At 37.7% G+C, this 27,257-nt stretch overlaps 1 protein-coding gene across 2 annotated transcripts in view; it reads right to left on the minus strand.

The window, feature by feature from the left end:
- RABL3 (RAB, member of RAS oncogene family like 3) overlaps nt 1-22,255 on the minus strand; it is a gene marked incomplete at both ends in the record, with an annotated part of 38,143 nt that extends 15,888 nt beyond the window's left edge. Inside the window, 3 exons of one of the 2 annotated variants that reach the window (XM_084231647.1) lie at nt 902-1,031; nt 16,904-16,995; nt 22,176-22,255. In XM_084231647.1, the coding sequence (XP_084087773.1) occupies nt 902-1,031; nt 16,904-16,995; nt 22,176-22,221 (268 nt within the window). The remainder of the gene's footprint in view (nt 1-901; nt 1,032-16,903; nt 16,996-22,175) is intronic. The other variant, XM_084231646.1, reaches the window with a different exon arrangement.
- Nucleotides 22,256-27,257: the final 5,002 nt, after the last annotated feature.

Here is a 27,257-nt window from a genome sequence, read left to right on the forward strand (position 1 = left end):
GAATGTATTTCAGTTTTATCTGTACAACTAACATAACATCTATATAATTATTTCATTAATGTTCAAGAAAGAGACAAATTACTAAAGAATACTAACTATAAAAAAGATAAATATGACTTTAGATGGATTTCTTCTTTAACACCTAAGTTTGCAACTCAGAATTCCATGAAGTTTCTAGGATTTCAATGGTATTTACCTCTATTATTTATTTATAATTTTTCAGCTCTTTCTCAACAATATCTAAATTGTAAGTATAATATCTCCAATCTTTTCTTTGTCAGATTGGGTTGGTATTAATTTTGACAAATTGTCTTGTTGATATAATCCAACAGTATCATTTGATTCTAGGTATAAGCCAGGCTTCATTTCTTTATTAGTCTCTAAGAAGTCACTGAACACTATGTCCATCCTACCTTATAGTTTTTCTCATTTAGATACAGGTGTCAATGGTTTAGTCCCTGAATACAATCTGAATTACAATATATCCTCTAGGAGATACATATATCCTTAGGCAATCTGAGTCACAATATATCCTCTATTACACACCTCCATTTGGATGTCTGTTCCAAGTATTTGAAGATCTACAATTGGATGAAATTTCTGCATCCATAGACAGCTCTTTATTATGTAAATAGGAATATGAATATTTATAATGTAAACAGGACTATGACAATAATGTAAATAGGAATATGCAGGCAAAATAGATATCTAATGTTATGAATTACATGGTTAGAATCTAGCCACACAAACCATAATGTACAATGTAGATTTGACATAGTAATTGTGAGTATATTAGCTCTTACTTAAATTGAGTCTGGCGTCCCACAGTACTCCATATTAGATAATCTATACTCCTATACTATTAACATGTGGTAGAAATTTAAGAAAAATACAGAATTACCATTTACAGAGTTGTAGAATACTGCTCTTGTGCTTTTCACACTGCTGGCACTGCCCACAGAGCCTCCAACATCCCATAATTCTATATAGTAGGCCTTTTCTTCTGGAGTTCCTTCTTTGTAGTCATGAACCTAACAAACCAATCCATCAAAAAAAATTACTATACCAGTAAGAAAATGGGCAAACATCCTCATTCCAGTTTAGAATACTGGACATTCCATCATTCCAAATCAGCCTTGCCCTCTAATTCTCTGATCACCTCCAATCAATCTTTCAAGCTTCCTTCCTTTAACACTCAAATGCTAATATTAATCTTTGACCTGACAGACTCTGAAGTTAACTGATGCTAACCCCTTTCATTGCTCCCCATTCTACTTCCAAATCCTCACTTCCTTCTTAACTAAGTATAAATTCTATAATTTGTCATTTTAGTCACTCCTTTGCCCCTCTATCTACTGTGTCCATCTAACCAAGTTCTCACCCTAATCACATTCACCTTTCCCCCAACTTCATGCCTGCAACTCACCTAGCTGAATAATGAAGCTCAGAAATATACACATCAAAGTGGCTGATTCATTTTAAATTCAAATGTACCTTTGGATTTGTCCTTCAATCAGTTCTACAGTTCCATTTTCTATTTTCCTCTCATAGACAACTATTTCATACTTACTACTCTTGTTCAAATTTCCAGTTATCTTTTCCCTTACCTTAGATACAGCGAATAGCTTTGCTTCATGAGACAGAAGAAAGGACTCCGAAGAGAACATCTACAACCAGTTCTTCCCATATCTATCCACCTCCCTGCAACTGTGTCTATATAATCTGCCTTCTTACCAGCTGTAACAGAAAGGCTGGTCTGTGTTCTTAAGGCCAAATCCTCCTCTCGTGTGTGAGACCTGGTCTCTTTCTTATCAAAGATGTAGCTCTACCGTTCCCCTCTCTCCCTTATATCATTGAATTTTCCTCTCTGTTGGTTAATTCCCACTAGTATACAAACATGCACAATTTTTCCTCTCTTAAAAATTATCTTCTCTTGACCTCAGGTCCTCCTCCAGTCACCATGCCACTACTCTCTTCCTTTTCATAGCAAAAGACCCCTAAAGAGTTATCTGTTCTTAGCTGTCTCTAATTCCTTTTCTAACATTCTCCCTCTCTCTTTTTTAAATTGATTAAGCTTTTTAAAATTTTCTTACAGTGTTCCTCATTTTGGTACAGTATTTGATTTCTCCTCTCAGGTGTAGTGCCCATAAATCTCCCACCACCACAGCACCCATGAACCATCACTATAATCCCTTATGCTCTTCCCTCCCCTGTTTTGACCCTTTGGCCTCCTCCTTCCCTGCTCTATGGCTCAAATCTATAGTCAAAAAAGAATACACTTTTGTATTTATACCTGTCAAGCTTTTACCCAGTTACCTCACCCAGCTATTCCTTATCAAAATCACCAATAATGTCCACATTGCTAATGGCAATCATCACTAAACAATTTTTATCATATTCTCACCATTTGATATAATAGTTATTCTTTCATCTCGCAACAACTTTTTCACTTAGCTCTCAGGATATCACACTCCTACCTTTTCCCCCAATTTACTGGCTAACCTTTTCAGTTTCCATTTGCATTGTCCTTATCTCTCTGACCTCTAATTGTTGGAGTGTCTGTCGTAAGGCTTAAGTTCTTCACCTCTTTTCTTCTCTATCAATACTTGCTCTTTTGGCAACTGTATCTCATCTTAAGATTTTAAATGTCATCATTATGATGATGAATTCCAAATTTATATCCATCCTGAACCAGCCCCTTGAATTTCCAACTAACATATCTACCAGACTACAATTTGAATATCTAAGAGGTACCGCAAATTTAATATATCTAAAAATAATTTCCTGTTCTTCTTCCCAAACCTGTTCTCTCAACTTTCTCTGTCTCAGTAAAAGACAATTATGTCCTTTTAGTTACTTGGAGGATACAAAACTCAAGACTGATCCTTATTAATTCATGACACATGTATGTCAGCAAATCATATTATTGCATTTTGCCTCTAATATTGTCTATTTCTCACCATCTCCACAATTACCACCTAGGTCAAGGCCTCTAATTATCTCTGTGCCTGAATTAATGTTACTGTCTCCCAACTGATCTGCCTATTAGAATCTTGCCTTGCTCACACCTCCACACTCCACCACTTGTTTTCCCTTTAGTAGCTAGAGTGATCCCTCTAAAATGCAAATTAGAGTAAACCATCTTTCTACTTAAAACCTTCTAATGACTTTCTTAGAATAAACTCCTTTTCTCATAGTCTAACCTCTAAAGGCACTGATTCCTGTACTATAGAATTATTCAGAAACAAATTCTAGTATACGGCAATCTTATTTATTGCAATATAGCTAAAATGAGGAATATACATTAGAATCTTGCAGGAATTTCTTTTGACACATGCATGCCACCAAAAGGAAAAGTAAACATGCAGGAGTACATCAAATGAAAGAGCTTCTACACAGCAAAGGAAACCATCAACAAAATGAAAAGGTAACGTGACAAATGGGAGAAAAATATCTACTAATCATATATCTGATAAGGTGTTAAAATTCAAAGTACATCAAGATTTCATACAACCCAATGGCAAAACAAAACAAAACAATCAATCTGGTATAAAAAAAAATGGGCAGAGGTTCTACCTAAGCACTTTTCCAAAAAAGATACGTAATGGTGGCAGGTACATAAAAAGGTATTCACCATCAATCATGATCAGGGAGCTGCAAATCAAAACCACAGTGAGACATCACATCACCACATCACACCTATTAGAATGGTTATTATAAAAAGACAAGAAATACAGTGTTAGAAAAGTTATGGAGAAAAGGGAATCCTTACGTATTGTAGGTGGGACTGTAAATTAGTACAGACACAATGAAAAATCGTATGGAGGGTCCTGGAAAAATTAAAAATAGAACTACTATGTGATCCAGCAAAACTACCATGTGATCCAACAATCCCACTTCTGGGTATGTATTCAAAATAAATGAAAACAGACTATCGAAGAAATTATCTACACTCCCATATTAACTGTAGCATTATTCATAGCAGCCAAGAAATGGAAATAACCTAAGATTCTATCAATGCATGACTGGAGGTAAATAAATAAAAAAATAAGTAAAATATATAAGAAACACTATTATTTAGTCATGAGAAAGAAAATCCTGCCATTTGAGCAAACTTGGAAAGACTCTGAAGGAAATATGCTAAGTGAAATAAGTCAAAAGAGAGATAAATACTGTATGGCATCATTTATATGGGGTAAAAAAGTTAAACTCTTAAGAACAAAGAGTAAAAAGTTGTTGCCAGGGGCTGAGGGGTAGAGAAATAGGGAGAGGTTGGTAAAAGGATACAAACTTCCATGAGGGGTCAGCTCCAGTTACAAGGTGAATAAGGTCTCAGGATCTGTTGTACCACAGTGACTGTGGTTGGTGACAACATACAAGGAGACTATAAAACTGCATTGCATAACTGAATTAAGCTAAGGAACAGAATGTAAACGTTCTCACCAAAAAAATAAAAATAATACAAAAATAAATATGTAAGGTGATGAATGTGTCAACTGGTTGGAAGGAATCCTTCCACAATGTGTACATATATCAAATCATCATAAAGTACACTGTAAATATCATACAATTTAATTTGTGAATTATGCCTCAACATAGCTTAAAAAAAGAGGATATTCCTAAAAAACCACAAATATACACATCAGACTTACTGAATCAGGATTTTAGGGGTTTAGCCTGAGGCATACATATTGAACAAGTCTTCAAATGATTTTGCTGTAACCTACAGTTAAGAACTATTGATTTTAGGCAGCTTTTTCTGTCCACTTGTGTCTATGCAACCGTCTTTTTTCCTTCTTTTCTAATAAACCTGCCTATGGGTTCCTATGAGCTGATCACTCATGGGCAACTGTGACCTATTTGCTATCTACAAATCACAGCAGAGCATTCCTTGACTACCTAGGGAGTATAGCCATATCATGAGGCAGGTGCAGAGATGCCTAGGCCGCTGTGGACCTGATTATGTGACTATTTCCACGGTGGTCCCGTGGTCTTGGGATAACTCTGCCTGTGATAACATCATACTTTGCTGACGCAAATGTCTCTTGACGTATGGTCATGATGTCCCCTTCCCTGCCCCTGGTAAAACTTTGTCCCTTATTCCTACTCCACCCTCTGGACCTTATTCCTCATACCATTTGTGGCATGGTCAGCTTTTACTAGCCTGTATTCTTTTAATAAATGGCACAAGAAGGCCTGCTCAAGTAGCAGAATTTGGCTTGTAGACCTGCTCCAGGAGAGATTCTGTTCCTGCTGCAAAATGGCAACAAAGTTCCTGTTGCAAGACCTGCCCTTAGGAACAAACAAGAAACAACTATTGATTTTATAGAATGGAACCCTATTTTGATATCAGGAGGCCTAGATTATATGACACAATTGCCACCGAGTATTCCTAATATCTTTGAGCCTTAGTTTCCTTGCCTATAAAATGAAGTAGTTTTTAGCATATGCTTTATGTGCCTTTGAAATAATGAACAAAATGAGCTTGGTAATTAAAACAGCCAAGATTGGCCCAAGTCAAACTGACCAACGCATTTAGACTCTCTGCCACCTCAAAATCTCTTTCCTAATCATTTTTATTCATGTTTACTTCCAGAATTAGAAGAGAAGTTCTCCTTTTTTCTAACTTGCTCAATTAATACTGTCTAAATTTAACTTAACTCAAATGGAATGAGTCCTAAGAACTTTAAGCCAGTGGCTTGTAGCTATGACTATCTTTCACATGAGTGAGTGAGCTCTAAGGGAAAACTTGACAGTATAACAAGTAGTGCTCTTGACACAATAAGTGGTACCTTGATTTATACTAAGAGTCCCTCATAATGGGGGGTAATGCCAATCTGTAAGAAATGTGTTTTATATTTAAATCAGGTCATCAAGATCTGATACTGAGAGTTGTTAAAGACCTTACAGCTATACAGGGAAGGATTCTCTCAGCAGGCAGCAACAATATGTGTTGATCATCAAATGTAGCCATACTTCTTAGTACTGCTGTGACTTTGGTACTTCTCATTTACTCATCTCTTGACTTTTTATAGGAAACCAAATCAAGACAAAATGCCAAAGACTTTGTCTCATTTAAAAAGTTTATTCATTTTAACCTTTAAAAAGCAGAAACAAATCTGTAAAGAAAACAATACACATCATCAAGAAGAACACTGTAATATTAAAGGTATTTCTTAATAAGTTTGGTTTAGTATGTATGCAGAATTATTATTAAAGAGAAGCAGGAAGGTAGATCTTAGGACAGAGACGGGAGAAAAGAGAGATGAGTAGAAAGGAGCAACAAGATAAGTGTGCCAAGAGAACAGGAATTGCATGTCATTACTACTATACGCCAATTCCTAATTCCTTGCAGTGTCTAGTATCCAGCAGGTATGCAGTACACATACTGGATGAACAAAGAAATGAATGAATAGTATAAAGGTTACTGTTAATTGTCTCTCCCTTTGCAGCAATCCTATTTTGCCTTCAGCTGAAGTAATTTCCTTTATTTTAAACAAACAAAACCTTTACTTTTCCCTTGTAACTATACCTATCACTCCTTTATTTAACTTCTACACTTTGTGAAGGATTGATTTAAACCTGTCTCTATTTGGTTTCTGCTACTAAAATTCCTTTATACTATCAAAGGTCCGCATTGACTTTAGCATTACCATATTCAATTTACCCCTCTCTCAGTCCATATATCTCTACGGTATTTTATACAAAATAAATCAATCCCTTTTTCATGAAATTTTCATTTCTCTTTGCTCTTGTGGTATTTCATCAATTTGGATATCCTCCTACCTCTTTGATGAATGTTTGTTTTTTTTTTTTGTTTTTTTTTTAATAGAGGCATGTTCCATTTATTTATTTGTCTGCTTGTTTGTTTGTTTTGTTTATACATGCACTGGGTACAGTCAGAAGCGCGGGAGGGTGAGAGAATTCACCAGAGCCAGAGCGGGGAGCAGAGCAGGCAGAAGGACCGAAGTACACTGCTGAGGAGAGCAGCGGGCGGCAGGAGAGGTCTGCGCGCCATGTGGGACCCTCCTCTGGTGGCCGGGGAGCAGCCGGGGATCGAACCGGTGCCGCAGAGGCCGCGGGCAGCCTCGCAACCCAGCGCTCAACCGCTGCGCCACCGGGGCGGCCCGAATGTTTGTTTTTTTTTTGAATTCCTCTTTTTACCTTCAACTCTCTAAAAACACCCCAAGGTTCCCAATTAGCTCTTCTCTTTCTAAGTTTCCTTTTTTGAAAACCTCATCTTCTTTCATTGTTCAGTATTATCTTTATACAAATCATTATCAACTCTTCTAAAATGCTTTCTGGACACTTTCAGTTGGATAGCTCACAGATACCCCCTTTCATCATTTCCAGAACTGAATTCATTATTATTTCCTTCATTGTGACCTATAATATATGTTCCTCTTCTTGGGGAATAGTCCATTTGTCTATTGCTGAGACCTTCCATTCAATCTTTAAAGCCCAATTTAATTTTCCAGTCTTCACAAACACTGCACTTTCTCTCTCGAGTTGCTATCACAACTTATTTTCTACTTAAGTACTGTCCTAGAGAACTTCTAATGATGATGGAATGTTCAATATAGTCACCACTGGCAACATGTGATTATTGGACTGTTGAAATGTGGTTAATCCAACTGAGAAACTAAACTATAAATTTTAGTTGATTTGAATTTGAAATGCCACATGAGTGTAATGGCTTCTGTATTTAACAACACCAGAATAAAACTTTGTTCTTAATACCATTCTGGAGTAAGAGGTAGTAGAGAGTGTGATCAAGAGCACAGGCTCTTGAACCAGACTGCATGGGTTTGAGTCCTAACTCCATTATGTAAGAGCAATATGACCCTGGACAAATTATTTAACACCTCTGCCCCTCAAGTGCTTCATGTGTTAAATGGTAACCCTAATAGTACCTTAAAAGGATTATCTTGAAAATCAAATGAACTGGTATGTAAAACAGGTATCTAGTCAAACTAGATATTAAAAAATGTTAACTATCACTATTGTTATTTTATTATATATAAACCTTGTCCCATCTATAACATCCTGCCTTATATATTCTTAGTGAAGACAGACTGCCTTCCCCCACCCCATTTCTCCTCAGTGCTTGCATATTGTTATGCTGCCCAAAGAGGAATTCAATTAATATTGATTGCATATAATGTGCAAATTAGAGAACTTAAATCCCACTACAGTGAACCAGAAATGACAAATCAATGTCCTTATTTATAATTTGTCTGGAAGTCTTTTCATAATTAAGAGTAGCCATGCATTTATATTAGTCCCATTAGACTTTGGCAACAAAGTTAGAAGACAGGAATGAATGCAGAAGACCAGTAATACAACTTCTCCCCTTTTCCTTTAGTTCAGGCAGGAACATCTCTGTACTGCATACTAAATCCAAGATGATAATAATTACTGAGCACATACATTAGGTTCATTAGCTTCACCCTGTACTTGAAATTAAATAATTGCATTATCACCTTAATCATTTCTATTTTTAGTTGGCTCTTACAGATGTGAAATGAGCTAAATGGGACAACTGTTTCTAAGAGTTTTAAAGTGTGTGTATTCATGGTCTACATGACTCTGGAACAATCTCTCATAGGTTTCACTAACACAGACAATGTAATTGCAACATGAAAGTTGCTACAGAAGAAAGAATTCTTCTAAGCTCTTTAGGTAAAAGCTTTATCAGATTTAATCATTCCTGCTAGTGGGAAGAACGGTGGTTCACTTTATTTATTATAACAATAGTCAAAATGATTTACATGTCTATGACAATTTTCCTTAAGATTATTGTTTTAAAACACCCTATTCTTATGCTGTCACTCAAGAAATGCGCTCTTCTTTAAGATGCAAGACAGTAATCAACCACAAGTGCCATTCTTTTACAGTAAAGCAATTCAGGTCAGACGGGCTTTTAAGAGTTAATTAGTACCAAACTCATTGCAGTAAAATCAGTTACACTATTATATGACATTTGTCTTGACTACTGTAGTTTTCATCACAGCTTCCTTTTGGGCAATATTCTGTGGAAATACAGAGGACTTTAGCAAAAGCTAACTCCAGGGAATTCCAACCTCACGTTCCCCAAAACAGAGGTTTCCAAAGGGAATTATGGTTGTTACTTCTAAAATTTGGTCAGAGTCTTGAGAACTAACTTATCTCATTTGAGGACTTACACAGAGGCAGTCCTTACAGACCCAATCAAGTCTCTGCCTTCATGATAGGAGACTGCTAGCACGAAGTTTCTTTTGGAAATTTTGCCACCAGTTACACTTAAAGCATTTTACATTCCTGTCACCCTATTACTGTTATGGGCAACCCTGATATAAAACGGGTTGCCTGGCTGTGGGTCCTCACCTGCGCGCTTAAAAGGGACTTATTAATACTCCACTACAGGCACACACAAAAAGGTTAATAAAGGGGGCCTCCCCCGTGGCGCAGCGGTTGAGTGCTGGGTTGCAAAGCTGCCCGCAGCCTCTGCAGTGCTGGTTCGATTCCCAGCTGCTCCCCGGCCACCAGAGGAGGGTCCCACATGGCGCACAGACCTCCTCTGTCGCCCGCTGCTCCCCTCAGCAGTGTACTTCGGTCCTTCTGCCTGTTCTGCTCCCTGCTCTGGCTCTGGTGAATTCTCTCACCCTCCCGTGCTTCTGACTGTACCCAGTGCTTGTATAAACAAATAAATAAATCTTTAAAAAAAAAAAAAGGTTAATAAAAGGTTTATTTACAAGGGAAAGGGAATTAAGGAAATGTACAACTCAGGGAGAAAATAGGGAAATAAAGTCTTCAATGCGTCCTACCCGATCCACTGACCTGGAAACCCAAAGGCACTCTTAGAGCTGGCTGAACTGCTGTGAGCTGGCGGAGAGCCAAAATGGGGGATCTTCTCCAAAGCCCACGTGTCTGGCTTTATACCAAACCTGGCTGCTTAACCCCACCCTCAGGTCCCAGCCACCTTCCCTTTGGTGGTGATGGGATTTGGAGTTCTCAGTGTCTTTTGGCTTTGGTCTGGAGTGGGGGGTGGAGTCCACAAAGTCTGTATGGAATTAGCTTTAAGACATCCTTTTCCGCCTAACATTACCATACATTTGGGTCCCTACCTGACTTCTGGTATTCTCATACTCAATCTTCTTTTGCTTTCCCTACTCTTCACATTCAACCTCCAATTGTTTCCAGTCTTCCTCCAAATCTTTCCAGTCTTCTTCCACTCTTCCACTCTTCTTATTCCACGATTACAAAATTCCATTATATCTTCATCTTCAACTCATTATATCAACTGATGCCTGCCTTTACCATGTAGATACAAATTTTCCTGCTGCCCTCTTAGATGGATGCTATTTACTCTTTCACATTTTATTTCCTTGGAACTCAAAAAACAGGAAATGTCTTGCTTCTTCCCAAAGCCATTTCCAGTACATTATTCCTCTATCTAGCTATCTATTTATTAATCAATCAATATATATATCTATATAAAAATAAATATAGATATATTTATAAATATATAAATGCATATATAAATATATAAATACCTGTGCTCTTTAGAGGCTTTGGATCATCTACCTCCTTCCTTGCCTTACTAATCATACTTACTAGCTTCCTATCAGTATCTGAGTCATAGTCTGCCCCTTTGGTCTATGTTCTGTCATGAACAACTTCCATAGCCACTGGGAAAACTAATTCCACACCCAATCCCCCAGTGTTCTTCAAGACTCTATTCACCTACTCTAAAATCATCTCAGGTGCTAATTAAAATGAAGAGTCCTGGGCACCATGTATAATGCTGAATCAGAATATTTGTAAGGTCCAAGAACCAAATTAAAAAGCTAAGACTGTCAGATTGGTTAAAAAGCAAAATTTACCTATATCCTTCTTAGGTACACCATAAATGTAAATATACAGAAGCATAAAAGTTAAAAGACAGAAGCAAGATAGACCACAGAAACATGAACTGAAAATAAGCTGGTTTATATAATACAGTATTATTAACTGTAGCAACCATGTATACTTTATATCCCCAGAATGTATTTATCTTATAACTGAAAGTTTGTACCTTTTGACCACATTTATCTCCCTCCCTCCCCCAACCATACTCACTGCCTCTGGCAACTACAAATTGTTTTCTGTTTCTGTGAGCTCAGCTTTTGTAGATTCCATATATAAGTGAGATCACTGTGAGATCACAGTATTTATCACTCTGATTTATTTCACTTAGCAAAACACCCTCAAGATCCATCAATGCTGTTGAAAATGGCAGGATTTGCTTCTTTTCTATGGCTGAAAAGAGTTCATTGTCTACATATAGTAAATTTTCTTTGTCCATTCATCTGTGGATAAATACTTAGATCTTAAAAATTTTCTTCACAAGAAAAAAATACTTTTCTTGTGACTATATGAGATGTTAACTAAACTTATTGTGGCAATAACTGCACATTATAGTCATACCAAATCATTAGGTTGTACACTTAAACTAATACCAAATTATGTCAATTATATTTCAATTAAACTATAAAAAATAATTTGGTTTTGCTATTTTATTATCAGGCAAAATAGACTTCATGGCACAACGTATTACCAGATGTAGAAAGGGCCATATCATAATGATAAAAAGTTAAATCCTTCAGGAAGTTTACACAATCTGAAATTAGTACATAGTTAGTAAAGCAAGCTCAAAATACATAAATGAAAAATGGACAGAATGAAAATGCAAGATAGAAAAATCCACATTTATACTTAGAGATGATAACACTCATTCCTTAGCAACTGATGAAGCAAGCAGACCAAAAAAACAGAGATGAGAAGCCTTGAATAAAATATTAATCTGAGATATTAAAAAAACTGCACTCAACAATTACAGAATATGTATTCTTTCCAAGTCCACATGAGATATTTACCAAAGGTGGCCATAAAATGGGACATGCAGTAAATCCCTTAATTCTAAGGGTTGAAATCATATGATGTATGTGTGAGCATAATGAAAGCAAGCTAGAAATCAATTATTTAAAGATAATGAATATTCTCAAATGTTCAGAAATTAAGTAGCACATTTCTAAACAACTCATAAAATAAAGGAAAAAAATCACAATGGAAATGAGAAAATATTTTGAATTAAATGATAATAAACAAATTTTCAGAGGTATAGCTAAATGTTGTTAGATAGAAATTTATAGACACTTGGACCTTCAAGGGGACGATGAAAAAAAATCAATGAAAGAACTATTCATTTTGAGATGTCAGAAAAAAAGACGACAAATTAAATCAAAGGAAGCACAGGCACAATAAAGAGCAGAATTAATGAAATAGACTATATATAATAGAGAAAAATCAACAAAGCCAAAAATTGGTCTTTGATAAACCTCTGACAAGACTGTTCAAGAAAATAATAGAACAGTCATAAATTACACATACCAGAAATTGGAAAAGAAATATCACTGAAAATCCCATAGATACTTAAAGACATAAAAGATATTACAAACTAATTCTGATAATATATGCAAGAAATATAAAAATTCTTTCAAAAACATGTTATCAAAATTGACATGGAATATCATAATTTTCTTATTTTAATATTATTTTAAATTAAAGTGAAAAAAATACCTTCTACAAAGAAAACTTTAGTCCTAGATGGTTTCACCTGTGAACATATTCTTAGCTATTAGATTTTCTGTCAAATACATAACACCAATCTGATATAAATACTTTCAGAGACTAGAAACAAAAATAATACTAGCCTTCTTAATAATACTCCCCTTCTTAGTTTAAGGTTAGAATCAACCCAAAACTAAAACCCAACAAGGAGATTATAAGAAAGAAAAATGAGGGCCTCCCCAGTGGCGGAGGTTGAGCGCTGGGTTGAGAAGCTACCCGCAGCCTCTGTAGTGCCGGTTCAATCCCCAGCTGCTCCTCGGCCACCAGAGGAGGGTCCCACATGGCGTGCAGACCTCTCCTGCCGCCCGCTGCTGCCCTCAGCAGTGTACTTCGGTCCTTCTGCCTGCTCTGCTCCCTGCTCTGGCTCTGGTGAATTCTCTCACCCTCCTGTGCTTCTGACTGTACCCAGTGCTTGTATAAATAAATCTTTAAAAAAAGAAAGAAAGAAAGAAAAATGATAGGCTAATCTTGCTCATGAAGTTAAAAATACTTGAAAGAAAATTAGCAAACTGAAGTTGGATTTATTCCAAGAATGCAAAATACTTTTAACATTAAACAAAACCAATCAGGGTCTCCCTGGTGACGAAAGGGTTAAGTCACAGTGCTATTACCTTATTACCACGATGGCCTGGGTTTAATCCTTGGCCAGGGTCAGGAAGCTAAGGCACAAATGGCATAGCAGACCTCTCCTGTCTCACTCCTGTCTACTGTATTTCAGTAGATCCACCTGTTCTGTTCCCTACTCTGTCTCTGGTGAATCCTCTCAAACCTCCCTCCACCCACACCACCCCCATACCTCTGGCCTACACCCCAGTTCTTGTGTGCATAAATAAAAACAAATCTTAAAAAAATTACATTCTAAAACAAACAAAAATCAATGTGATTCACCACAGTAACAAAGTAAAGCAGGAAAATTATGATTATTACAAAAAAGCAACTGATAAAATACACCACCAAGTTCATGATACAAACTTTCATCAAAATAGGATCAGAAGGGAATGTCTTTAATTTGATAAAGCATATGTATAAAACATACAATAAACACTATACTTAATGGTATTTCACTGAAAATTTCCTGGGATAGTGAGACAAGGATACCTGTTATCACCACTTCTATTCAACATTGTACTAGAAAATTAGTCAATTCAATAAGATAAGAGAATAAAGAAAAACAAAGCAAAAGGTAAATGATGTGAGCAGTTTGGGCTTTGGGTAGGAATAAGGGGCAGAGCAGGGGTAAAAGCGAGGGGCATTAAAATTGAACTAAATTTCAATTTCAACTTCAAACTGTAAAGCATTAGACCTTAATTCACGTCTGTTAAACTTCTCTGGTCCTTCCTGCAGACCTGTACTCTAGATATAGCAGGTATTATTTACCAATAGTTTGCTGGTGACATACTAAGAATTTGAGGACAAAAGTGATTAGTCTAAGTTCATTCTTTAAGAAGGAAAAAGCAGGGGCCTCCCCAGTGGCACAGCAGATTGAGCACAGAGCTGTGAAGCTGCCTGCAGCCTCTGCAGTGTGGGTTCAACTCCTGGCCGGCCAGGGAGATGCCCATATGGCACAGCAGACCCCTCTTGTCTTGCCCGCTGCTCCCCTCAGCAATGTCTTCAGTCTGTCTGCCTGTTCTACTCCCCGCTCTGTCTCTGGTGAATCCTCTCATCCTCCCGCACTTCTGGCCTGTACCCCAGTTCTTGTATAAATAAATAAATAAATAAATAAACAAACAAACAAACAAACAAACAAATAAATAAATAGATAAATCTTTTAAAAAACAGCAAAAGGTAATATGGGGATTCACTCCCAAATGGGAATTTAATTAAAGTTTTTTTTTTACAGTCAGCATTTTCTAAATTGAGGTAATGATGGTTTATAATACTGTATGTGATTCAGAGGTACAGGTTCATACCTCCTCAGATATATGTTACTACATCACACCTAGCACCAAGGCACTAATATTCCTCCACCATAGCCCTTTGTTTCCTTTCCCCTCTTTGCTCTCTGTCTTTCTACGTTGCAAGTTTTAATAACAGTTTCTTTTCAATATGTCATGCTCTCTCCTAAAAAAGGAGCTAGAGAGTGCAGCAGACCTCTCCTGTCTCACTTGCTGCTCCCCTCAGCAGTGTATTTCAGCAAATCTGCCTGCTCTGCTCCCCATTCTGTCCTGGTGAATCCTCTCACCCACTGCACCTCTGGCTTATACCCCAGCTCATCTATACTAAAATAAATAAAAATCTGAAGGAAAGAAAAAGCTAGAAAGTCCAAGGGGATTTTGTTCAAGGTTATTATCCCAAACTTAAATAAAGTTGTCACTGAACTCATAATGTTAAATTAGTTTTTATTCTATTGATAAGAATTTAGGGAACAAGGCACACTGAAATACCTTGTTGGGTTCCCTTTGACTTCAATTCATAGTAATGCCATAAAAATACTTCTAAAATATACAGAAGACAAGATCAAGAGAAAGGATTATCCCCAGATGCTAGAATTGAAAAACAGAACTTAAAATCACAGTGAGAACTGGGAAGTGATCCAGATTCAAATATAGCTTCAGTAGCTGGTCCCTGGAGTTTTAGTGCCCATTCAGAAATAGAGGTCTGTTTTCTAGCTGTTAAGGCAAGAGTATATGTGGGTGAGTGCAAAGACTAAAATGTAGTTCCCTTCATGATATCGGACCTTTGATGAGCAATAGTGAAAGACAGAGTAGGAAAAACATTGTTCCCTGGTTCAGGAAAGCAGGAAACACTTTCTGTCAGGGACAATGGCTAAGGGTGGTAGAGAGCAGATAAAAAGTATGTGAGAAATGGAAACCACCAGTCCATGTTATAATAGGACATTAGGGGAACTGACATTATCTAGATGGCAAGGGAACTCTGAGCTGAGGAATGATAAAGACTATTGAAATCCCTAGGGCTCTGACAGCAATTGAAATGAAAAGCACTGTACTTTCACAACACAGCATACAGGACTTCCAAGGGGAAGAAGAAAAGAAATCCTGTTGAAGCTGTGACCATCTTCAAAGAAATACAAACCACAAGGAAATACATTTCTATGAAGTAGAGTCTCATATTCAGCAAGTAGAATACCTATCACCTACTGAGAAAAAAAAAAATAGAGCAATCGAAAAGAAAGCATAGAAAGTATGTTGAAAATGATTAGAAAGTAAAATCTTAATGAAAGATCAGGATATTTTGATAAATTTTGACATTTGACAAAGAACTAAAAAGAACATCTAGATATTAAAAATTAGTAATAGAGATGAGAGGATATATTAAAAAGCAGATTAGATATAGTTGAAGAGATTCTCGGCTACCTAGAAGGCAAATATGAATATCTTATCCAGAATGCAACCAAGGAGAAACAAAGAATAGAAAACATGAAAGTGTAATTAAATGATATGGAGGATAAAAATCTAATACAGGTACAAAAGGAAGGGATAGAGGAATGCTGAACAGGATGATTAAAACCTAATCTACACCTAGATGTGCATGAGCAAAAATACAAAATATCAAACATTAAAATTCTTTAAAAGCAGCTAGAAATAACACATTACTTTAAAGAACAATAAGAACTAGACTGACAGAAGATTTCTAATTAGCAGCAACATTAACAGACTATGGAATAATAGCTTCTAAGAACTACACAGTAACCATCAATCTAACTAACTACCATCCTTCTCTTACTTCTAACTCAACAGACAGAAGTAAGCCAGCAGAAATGAAAGTTGAACAGAATTATATGGAATTAGCAAAGACTAACAATATCTGGGAAGATACTTAATTCAGTAAAAACTAAACCTGTTTTCTAAAGGTGAGGTAGAACAGATGACCTAGATATAAAGTCTTTGCCTTTACACTGTATTTCTAGTCAAAAGTTGACTTAGTGGCAAAAGCTTAGGCAGAAATACTTATGAAGCATGTTAACTAAACGCTAGGTAGCATAGTAATTATAACTGAAATTTCTCGAATCAGACTAATTGGGATCAAATCCTGACTCTGCTTCTTGAACTGAGTCAATTTGGTCAAGTTACTTTACTTCTCTATGCCTTAGTTTATACAGCTATAGCTCACAGTTTAAATAAACAAAGACATGTAAGGCATTTATCATAGTATCTGGCACACAGTAGATGCTTAATAAGCACAGCTATTATTATTACTTAGTCTTGAATAAAGTACTGTAATTTGACTATATAGTTTGAAGGAATTATCTTTAATATGACTACTGAAAGACTAAAATATAAGCAACACATACTCTGACATCTACTGAGCAGCCCACGGTCCATGATGGATTTCCAAGCACTTGATTTTGGCACAAAAGATGAACTAGTGAAGACTTTCCAACACCTGTAAAAGATGCAAGAATTCTATCATGTAAGAGGCATGCTGAAAATCTACCATGGCCAGAGTTAATACTGAGGATATGCTTAATAATGATATATATAAAAATGATATATATTTATTTATATTTAAATATAAATATATATATGAATGTATACATGAATGGTTTAAAGGGTGTTCATACCATGCCAACCATTTTAATGTGTGCTTTAATGATGGAAAGAAGACAGTCAAGGGCAATAGTTCTCTCAAATTTAGCTTCAGAATCACCTGGAAGGCTCATACAACACAAAATGCTGGGTCCTGCTTCTAGGGTTTTCTATTTAGAGGTCTGTGGAGGAGCCCAGATTTTGCACTTCTAACAAATTCCCAACAAATGCTGCTGCTAATGGTCTGAGGGCTTACTATGAGAACTACTGGTCCTAGGGCAATTTCATGTGAACTAATCCCTTTCTTTTTGTATGATTTCATCTATTTGGCTTATTTTAGAACTTTAGAATCTTACTAGATCTCAGAGGCAATCTCCTTTATTCTGACTTTCAATACAGAGTCTGTTACTCAGCACCATGTTAGATGTTCTTCCGATTGTGCTTGAACACTGACAGTGACAGGGACTTACATTTCCCACTTTGACACTTAGATACTCCAGTTGTCCAGTGATTTTTAGAGGTTCTTTTTTTTGCATAGAAAAACTGGGGTGTAGGCCAGTGGTACATGGGGGTGACAGGATTCACCAGAGACAGAGTGTACAGTGGGGAGCAGAACAGGCAGATTTACTGAAAAAGTTGCTGAGGGGAGCAGCGGGTAAGATAGGAGAGGTCTGCTGTGCCTTGTGGGTTAGCTCCCTGGCTGGGGATCAAACTCAGGCCCTAGTGGTGATAAGGTTATGACTTAACTAGGCCACTAGGGAAGCCCCCAGTGATTTTTAAAAGGCAGCAAACCACTTGGCCCAGACTTACACTCCAAAAAAAGAGAACTCTCTTCCCTCTTCAACATCATGGCCCTTTAAAAGGCCATTTTCTTTTGGGTTCACAGTAATGTAGCTATTAGTACCAGGATTATCATTTGGAGATATGTATGAAAAAGAAAGGGAAAGAGCTTTTCCTATGCACTCATTTAATTAACAGCATTTTGGGATGCCCTTATGATCAGCATAGTTGGTGGATATCTATGTACCATCAACTTGATGAAGCATACAACATCACTAAATTCTATAAAAAATTTAGATAGAGGCGCAAGGGGTTGAGATGGCGCAAGGGGTTGAGATGCAGCCTATGAGGCTGTCCACAGCCACTGCAGCACGGGTTCGATCCCCAGCCAGGGAGATGCCCTCATGGCATAGCAGGTATCTCCTGACTCGTCCGCTGCGACTTTTGGCAGTGTATTAAAGCCAGTCTGCCTGTTTTGTTCCCTACTCTGTCTCTGGTGAATCTTCTCACCCCCCGATGCCTCTGGCCTGTACCCCAGTTCTTGTATGCATGAGTGAATAAATCTTTAAAAAAAATTCAGACCATCTCTTTGTATGCATTATTGCATATGAACCTATTTATTTATAGACAATCTAGAAAGTATAAAAAAGAGCACTATTGTCAAGATGTAGGTTTATTTAATTCCACAGAGTGGTTTTCTATAAGCAGGCTGTTATTGTGAATATATGTATTATATATGTATATGTATATATATAATACACACACACACACGTGTACTTAAAACAATGAAACATAAACCTTTTCTTCCACAGTTGGTTCACTGTAATATCCTATCCTTGGTCTCCCTCTACTCCCTCCCCATCCCCAATTGGCCTTTAAAGATTCAGTCTTTAAGGCTCAATCTTTCAAGACTTGGCATTACTCTAGTTATAAAGAATGACTCCATGCAGGTAGAACTAAGCACACCATCCACCAGATTCTGGGTCTTCACTATACCCTGGACACTTTCCTACAGAGCACTTAAAAATACATCAGTATAGGTTTTATTGGCCCTATTTAAGTTCTTTGAGGGCTGTGTTTTACTCATCTTTTTAAAATCTCAGAACAGGGCCATAATTAGTATTCACTTAATGACAAAAATTTATGTTCACAAATATTTTAGTGCCTCTGTGGTTATCAGGGAGTAGACATAACTTATGTAACCATTCCCCCATTATTAGATATTTAGGGTGTTTTGAACTATTCTCTACAATAAGGGGAAAAATTTACCTAAACTTTCTTTAAAATTAAATTTCATTTCTTTCTTAGAAGTGAAATTAATACGTAGAAGGAAATGAACATTTAAAGTTCTGATATATACTGACAATTTGCATCAGGTTGCTCTGCCACCAGCAGAGCAGAGCAGGCTTATCCAGTCTTATGCAAACACATACACCTACAGGACTTATTGTCTCTCAAATATATGTAGTTGCTTTTTCATCTGTTAATTTGTTAAGACCAAAAAAAAAAAAAAAAAAAAGACATTTAGCTAGTCAGTTGCCTTTCCTATCATGAATTATCTACTGACATACTTTGTCCATTTTTCTACTGGGTTTCAGTTTTCAATTTGTCATCTCATATAACTGAATCAGTTTCCCTTGGTTCCCCTTTTATTCTTTTTATTTTTGTACATACTAATATTTAAAATTTTTGCAAACTTAGCTTTGTTTGTATTTATTGCATTGCATTTAATATCTATGACCTTTAGGCAACTGCAGATTTTCTTGTGACTGCATGTCTGTTTGCTTATATTAGAGGCACATATTAGTTATCAGCATGATGGAAGGCCTGAGTTTCTAATTAAGCTCAACTATGTCAGAGTCTCTACAGCAGTAACAATGTATAGTTCTCCATGAATTAACTGCTTTGGGGAATTAGCTAATACTGGATGAACTCTCAACAGAAAGAATAATTGAACTGTGAAGGTTCTGGATCTGAGTTTTTATCAATAGAACTAAAGTAGACTAAAAGAATACACTTGCTGGAGGCCAGAGGAAAGGCACGATAAAATCAAATAAGGGCCAGTTTCAAATACAGTTGTTGGTAATGTGTTTGGTTCAGCGAAGTGCAAGTTAGAGAGACTTTCAGGATTCCTTAATAAATTACCTAATATCTCCATGGAATACAAAAGTAATCTCTAAATCCCAAGTCATTCCTTTATATATTTGTGAAAGCCTCAAAGTTTCACATGGGAAATAAGCCTTTCTTCAAAAGTAAACTTTAAATATTGAATACAAGGAGAGATGATGTATAAAAAGTAGATTTTAAATGGCCAGATAGCAAATCACTGTTAAAAGGAAATTGATAAAAAGGCAATAACTGACTTTATACATGTAACCTAACATCAGTGAATGTGTGACAAGATCAGTCACTTCCTTAATGGGTGTCTTTTGTTTTACAACTAAACTATAGTGGAAAAAAGTTTATTAATTTCCAAATCACTTTTTACATTTAATGCACCAGCTAAATCGACGCTGTTATGTAATGCATTGATTCCACATTTATTACCCCACACTTAATACAGCACCTGCTATGTCATCGGTATTTAAGTACCTATGGGGGGGTGGGGTGGTTCACTAGTTTCAACAATATGTAACATGAAGAGATTGTTAGATGCAATAGAAGAGGGAATTATAGACAAGAACATACAATTCCCTTATTCAATAAGAATTGAGTTAGCTCTGGATTTCAGTCCTAAATTATACTTGGGGATACTCTTGCCAAATCTCTTTACTCCACATTATTTTCTTCTATAAAACTGAGTGATTTTATTAAATTAATTTCAGTACCACTTTCAAACTAAAGAATTGGAGTTGACATAAATTGGATTATATTCATAGAGTTTCATAATGTATCTCTTTGAAGAGTATATTAAACAATTCTCTCCTAAAATATTTTGTAATGCAATACATCTTCAGGCAATATGAAAACATTCTCAACGTCTAACTCTCCCCAGCCAACCTAAACACTTCTGTAAGGCCAGTTTTCAAGTTCTCTGGGGTATGTCCTCGCCACCACATGTCTTTACTTCCAGCACACATTCAAAGGTCAACTCCAGAAGAGCTTATCTTTGAAATGCAAGGCTAGCATTTATTCCGTATTCTTAAGAAACAGAGTGAAGATTTTGTTGAGAAAGGAAAGGCTGGTGAGGAGGCAGAAGGGAAATGCAGATTTCAATTTTAGTTCTCAACGTCCAAGGAACGAAAAGAATTTTAACTTCCAGATTAAATTGGGCTCAGTATTAAATTCTACCTGGTTCATAATATTGCCCTCACTTAATTTCTTTGTTTACAAGGTAACACATAACAGGTTTTCAATTAAGATTAAAGAAATCAAGAAGACCACTGAGAGAAAGAAGACTACCACCCAATATTTCATTTCACAACACAGTTCAGCGTTTAAGTGCATACATTATGGGTTCAACCCATAATCAACTGGGTCTGTCCCTTAAGTCTCTCCGCCTCATTTTTCTCACGTGTAAAATGAAGCAACTGGGCTAAATCTCATATTAGTATGTGCAGAGGACTTGGGTCAGCTTCATTCTTAGTGTACGTTTGACTTCCCTAACGAACAAACTCTTTTTTTTTTTTAAGCTTTATCATGCATTCAAAAATCAGGGTACAGGTCAGATGTGCGGGAGGGTGAGAGGATTCACCAGACAGAGCAGGGAGCAGAACAGGCAGACCGACAGAAATACACTGCTCAGGGGAACAGCGGACTAGACAAGAGAGGTCTGCCGCGCCATGTGGGTATCTCCCAGGCAGGCGGGGCTCGAACCGGCGCTGCAGAGGCTGCGGACCGCTTCGCAGCGCTGCGCTCAACCCGTTGCGCCACGGGGGGAAGCCCTGAACAAACTCTTTTGAAGGCACGATCCTAACTTCCGTAGCCTTCGCGCGGCGCCCCTACAATACATAATGTCTGCACCTCTTTTAAAACAAAGGAATTGACAATACACTACGGTCGCGGTAGTCGGGGAAACCGAGCCGGAAAGCGGCGAAGGCGGAGAGGGACCAGGGCCCCGCGCCCCCCGCCCGCGCGACGCCGCCAGCTTCGTGAACTAGAGCAAAGTCCTCTGGGAAGTGTAGTCTTTAGCCCTTAAGGGGGCTTCCAGCCACAGGCCGAAGAGCCGCCTCACTGAGGACGTAAACTAGTGAAAGGGGAGGGTCCTCGGAGAACTCTAACTTGTCGGGAGCCCCGGAAGTGGGTGAAGCCGCTCACCTGAGTCTCCCAACACCAGCACCTTCACCCGATCCAGGGACGCCATCTCGCCACCGCCGGCCCGGGGTTAACGCCTGTTCCGGAATTGTTCGCCAAATGAGCGCTGGGGATGGGGACAGAACCTTCCATTTCATTGGCCAATCGGAAAGTGACCTTCTTGATTGAAGACTGATTGGCCGGCCCGTTTAAATGTGGCGAGTGGGCCGCAAACGAGTCGCAGGCCTACGACGTCGGCTTGGTCGCAGGAGTGGCGTGCGTGGCTCATTGGAGCCGGTAGTTGAGGCGCTCAGAGACGCTGTAGTGGGAGTGTTCGAGGATTCGCTTTGGTAAACCTTATTCCCTGTTACTTCTTCTTGGTTCCCTGGCTGGGCATCGCATTTTCAGGGTGTCTCCCCTATCTTTGTTCCTCCATCTTTAGGTCCCCTACTCTGACTCCCTCGAGTGGGTCCTCCAAGGGACCATTGACCCCGGAGCGGCTCTTGTGCGACCTCGGGTAGGACGGGCTTGGCCGCATGGAGTGTGGCCGCTGGACTCAGGAGGCAGAGTCTTAAGCGAATTAGGGGCTCGGGGTCTCGCAGTGGGGAGGAGTGAACATGACTGAAGAAGGCTCTTGAAGGGCAGCTAGTTTGGAGGTTTCATGGTGATACACTGTTTTAAGTATGAAGGCGTGGAGAGTACTTTGAAATATGGCAAAGGGAAAAACTACAGTTATAGAACCCAAGTACTTCTACGACTGGAATAGTGCTGTCGGACTGAGATACTCTAACTGGACTCTTAGCATCCACTCTTTTCCCCTTTTATTTTGCACCCCGCATTCAGGCGAATCTTTTAAAATCGAGAATTTGATCCCATTTCCTCTTTCTTAAAGCTTTTTGAAATGTAAGAAGATATTCTGTAGCCTGTCTTTTTCTGTTCCGGAAGCAGCAATGGAAGTAGTGAATTGGGGGAAGCAGGCAGGATGGGCCTGTTGGAAGACCACGTGGTTAGGCGATGTATTGAAAGTTTTATAAAAATACTTGATTAGCTAGCTGTGCTGGATGCTGAAAGGACAATGGTGAATAAGATTAAGTCCTTGATCTCAGAGGTAGACATGAAGAAAGTATTAGTATATTCACTGCAACAAAAGAAGGGGAAAGAGAAAGAGTTATGGGTAGATTTGAAAGGGGATCATTCTAAACTCTTACCGGGAATCTGGGAAGATTTCTCTGAGGCAGTGTCATTTGAGATATGAAGGATGATTTGGAGAAGGCAGTTTGGGCTTTATTTTTTGTGGCAAAGGAAACAGCATGTGCAAAGGACTAGAAGTGAGTGCGAGGAGTCCAGCATGAATGGCTTTAAGGATTGAGAGCCAGTGTGGCTGGATATGAGGTTGACAAAGGTAGACAGAGTGTAGCAAGAGCATTCATTTCCACTTTGTTTCTTCAACTCTGTGTCTAGTGCCCAGTAATTCTTCTATATTTGTATGATTAGACTCATATGGTTCAAAAACAAAACCAACTTGGCAGTGGGGATGCTGCGTGGGGTAGGGAGTTAAGCCTAGGAGGTGACTAATGTTAGACAGTGAGACTACAGCAAAGAAACAAGGGCTGACTCTAAGAGGTCACACACTCAAAAGTCTTTAGAAGCCAGCATTTAACAATATACAGCCTGTGCCCCATTCTTTCCTTCCCTTCTTAACAACTGTTCCTCAGTTCCAACTTGTTACCATGTGGGAACATGGACTTACTTTTTTCCTCAGATAATCCCAAATTTCAAGAGCTGTTAATTGAAGTTTACGTGAAACATTAGGATTTTAAAATGTTGACAATTGAGAAAATTTTCGTAGCATCATTTGTGTTAAACGATGTGGCAGAGGCTGCCAATTTGAGACATCTGGCCTAAGTGGTGCTAGAAATCCAAAGTTTGGAAAGTTAGCATATACAGGGAGTAGAAGTGGTGGAGGAGAAAGCAGAATTTTTTGGGTTTTTTTGACTTTATATATTTTTTACATCACTCTTCATTTTTGCTCAATGTATGCAGAGTTTTTAAATGTATAGATTTTCAACATGGTGGCTTAGCATGACTTCATTTCTGAACTCCATTTTCATTTTGTCCAGCTACTTACTGGACATCTTCACAGGAATATTCTGTGGTATTTTCTCAAAGACAAGAAACTAAAAGTAAATGCCTCATTCTTCCCTACTTACATTGGCTCATAACAAATAACTATATGTTATTGTTAATAGCATTAAACTATGTCATTGTTTAATAGGTATAGCATTTCAGTTTTAAAAGGCGAAGAATTCTGGAGAGTAGTGCTGATAGTTGCATAACATTATGAGTATACTTAATGCCACTGAACTCTATAGGTAAAAATGGTTAATTGGTAAATTTTGTGTACTTTACCAGAATTTAAAAAATTGGGAAAACACAAAAAGCTATTTAAAATTTTTCCTATTCCATTTTCCAATAGATTATTGGGTCCTTTTGATTTTGTTTCTGTAATAAGTTTGATTCATCCTATTCTCTTCCTTAGGTTAGGTTTGATTTCTATAGCTTCTATTACTTCCTTCTTGCCTCTATATGCACTTACTTTAGTCCTCATTCCTCAAACACTTCTAAATAGGAAGTCTAATTATGAGTGTCAATACTTAAAGCAATTCTTATGATGCCAGTTCTGAAAGGAGAGCACTTTGTATCAATTATTTCATCCATACATGAACTGTATGAGGAAAGCACTATTCATCACTTTTTATATATGAGGAAGCTGAGGCTGAGAATTTTCCAGGGTCACCCACTAAGAAATGGTGGAACAGGGATTCAAAATCTAAAACTAGAATTGCTGTCTTCCTGTCACTCCGTTAAATCTTTAGGGTCCCTAAGGTGTTTCAGGTAAAGGAAACAGGTTGAGTGATAAGGCTGTCCCATGCAGCTTGTGCATTGGCAGGATATATCATAGCTAGGCATCCAGTTTGTCTCAAGCCGTGATCAAGGACTTTTTCTGTATGTTGGAGTCATCTAAAGAACTTCTAAATTAAGATGACGCCTAATGTACCTCCCTGCCCTGTCCTCCCCCTCCACCAGCTGAAACAGAATTTCTGGGAATGGGGGTTCAGGGTGGGTATTTTAAAATGCTCCTTAGCTGATTCTAGTTTATAGCCAGGGTTGAGAACCCTTGGTTTGGAAAATAGAGTGTATGGGTGCAAGGTCAGGGAGGGAACATAATAGTCGGAAATGAGTTGGAAAGGTAGGTAATTTTGATAGTTGTCATTTATTGCTCTGTTGCATGCATTTTCTGTTCTGTTATGTTCTGCAGTCTGTTGAAGTGTTATGTTCTGCAGCCTGTTGAAGATTAAAACAGGAAACTAAAACTGGTTTCAAATATAAACATATAGACCAAATTGGAAAGGAGACCAAAGTGCACCTGCTAATATGCTGTGATACTGCTGTGATACTTACTTGGCGGCCTTAAGTTTTAAGATGACAGAAAGGCCCTAAACCAGATTGCCATCTAGGTGCTACTTTGTTGTCTCTTATCTATAGTCATGCCTGTGCTTTTACTATCTCAAATATATACTTTATTATAACTTTTAGAAATATATACTTTATTATAACTTTTATTATAACTTTCCTTTATGCCTCCCTCCCCCCATGCATAACGATTGGTTATTTAGGAATTTTTTTTTTAGTATATATATTACTGTGGGGGTATTCAATCTGATAATGTTGATAACCACTGATTGATATTTTTTAAAGGTTCAGTATAAACTTGTCTAGCTTATATAGGGAGTAGAAGTGGTGGAGGAGAAAGGGCAGAGGTCAGGAAGGAGAGTTTTTAAATGTAGAGATTTTGAACATGGTGTTAGCATAAATTCTCTGGTTCTCCCATTGAAATAGTTCAAAGTGCTATGCCTGTTAAAAATTTCCTCTCAGTGTTGGGAAATTTCATTTGACGTGGTCTATGTGTATAGCCTGCTTGTTTTTATTTTGGGACATAATAAATTGAGATGGAAGCTCTCTCCTTATTAACAAGTGCTTCCTAAGCACATTACATACATTCTCATTAACTCACAACAACCTCATTGAGGTAGCTGATACTATCCTTATTTCTCAGAGTAAAGTGTAACTTGAAATGACTTGAAGTTGTTGAAGGGATTTACTCAAAATTACACGGCTACTAAAACACAGGCTGTCTGGGCCTCCCCTGGTGGCGCAGTGGTTGAGCGCTGGGTTGCGAGGCTGCCCGCAGCCTCTGCAGCGCCAGTTAGATCTCCGGCCATCAGCGAGGGTCCCACAAAACAAACAAACAAACAAACAAACAAACAAAAAACCCACAGGCTGTCTAACTCTGAATTCCAAAATCCAGGCTTTTTAACAGCTAGTTCATGCCAGTTTGGGCAAGAGCTTTCCAGGTCATGGCTTGAGAACTAGATACAATTCGCTTCTGCTTTGTTCTGCAAGAAATCTGATATTTCAGGATATCCTGGGATTTTTCTTTTCTTTAGAATTGTACTCTGTCTGAATCCAAGTATTAATTTCTTTCAGATTTGTAACAGTTAGTAGTATTGTCATATACCCCAACTGGAGATTGTGTTTATTGGGTTTTTGTGTCTTTATTGTGAGAGCATGACTATGTGAAATGCCCTAGAATCTATCTTGGTAGAAAAATTTTACCCATGAAAAGAAATAAACACATTATGAACCTAATGTCAACTGTTAGATTTCTTAGGGGGTTCCTAGCATTTTCAATGATCTGTATCATTAAAACTAGTGAGACTTCATTTAGCTTTTTTGTGTAATAGTTACTTCATAGAATCAGGCACACTATAGATCTGAAAGTAGCCATCTAAGAAATATATCAAGCTTTGTAGGTGTAATCTTCTCTACATTCTAAAGGAGAATTTTGTTCTTTAACTAGAACATAAGAGTTTAAAGACTTAGGCATTACAAGTCTTTAAAAAAAAATGTTTTGAGTACCTTTGTGATATTCCAAGAATAGTGGTAGCTGCCAGCTAGCCACTAGATTTAAAATTATTGCTATGTCCATCTAACTTTTTTTTTTTTTTTCTGGATTCAGTAAAAGTTGAAATTTGCTGCAAAAAG

This window comes from Talpa europaea (genome assembly GCF_964194135.1).
Source record: "Talpa europaea genome assembly, chromosome: 4".
In the NCBI taxonomy this organism is placed as follows: domain Eukaryota; kingdom Metazoa; phylum Chordata; class Mammalia; order Eulipotyphla; family Talpidae; genus Talpa; species Talpa europaea.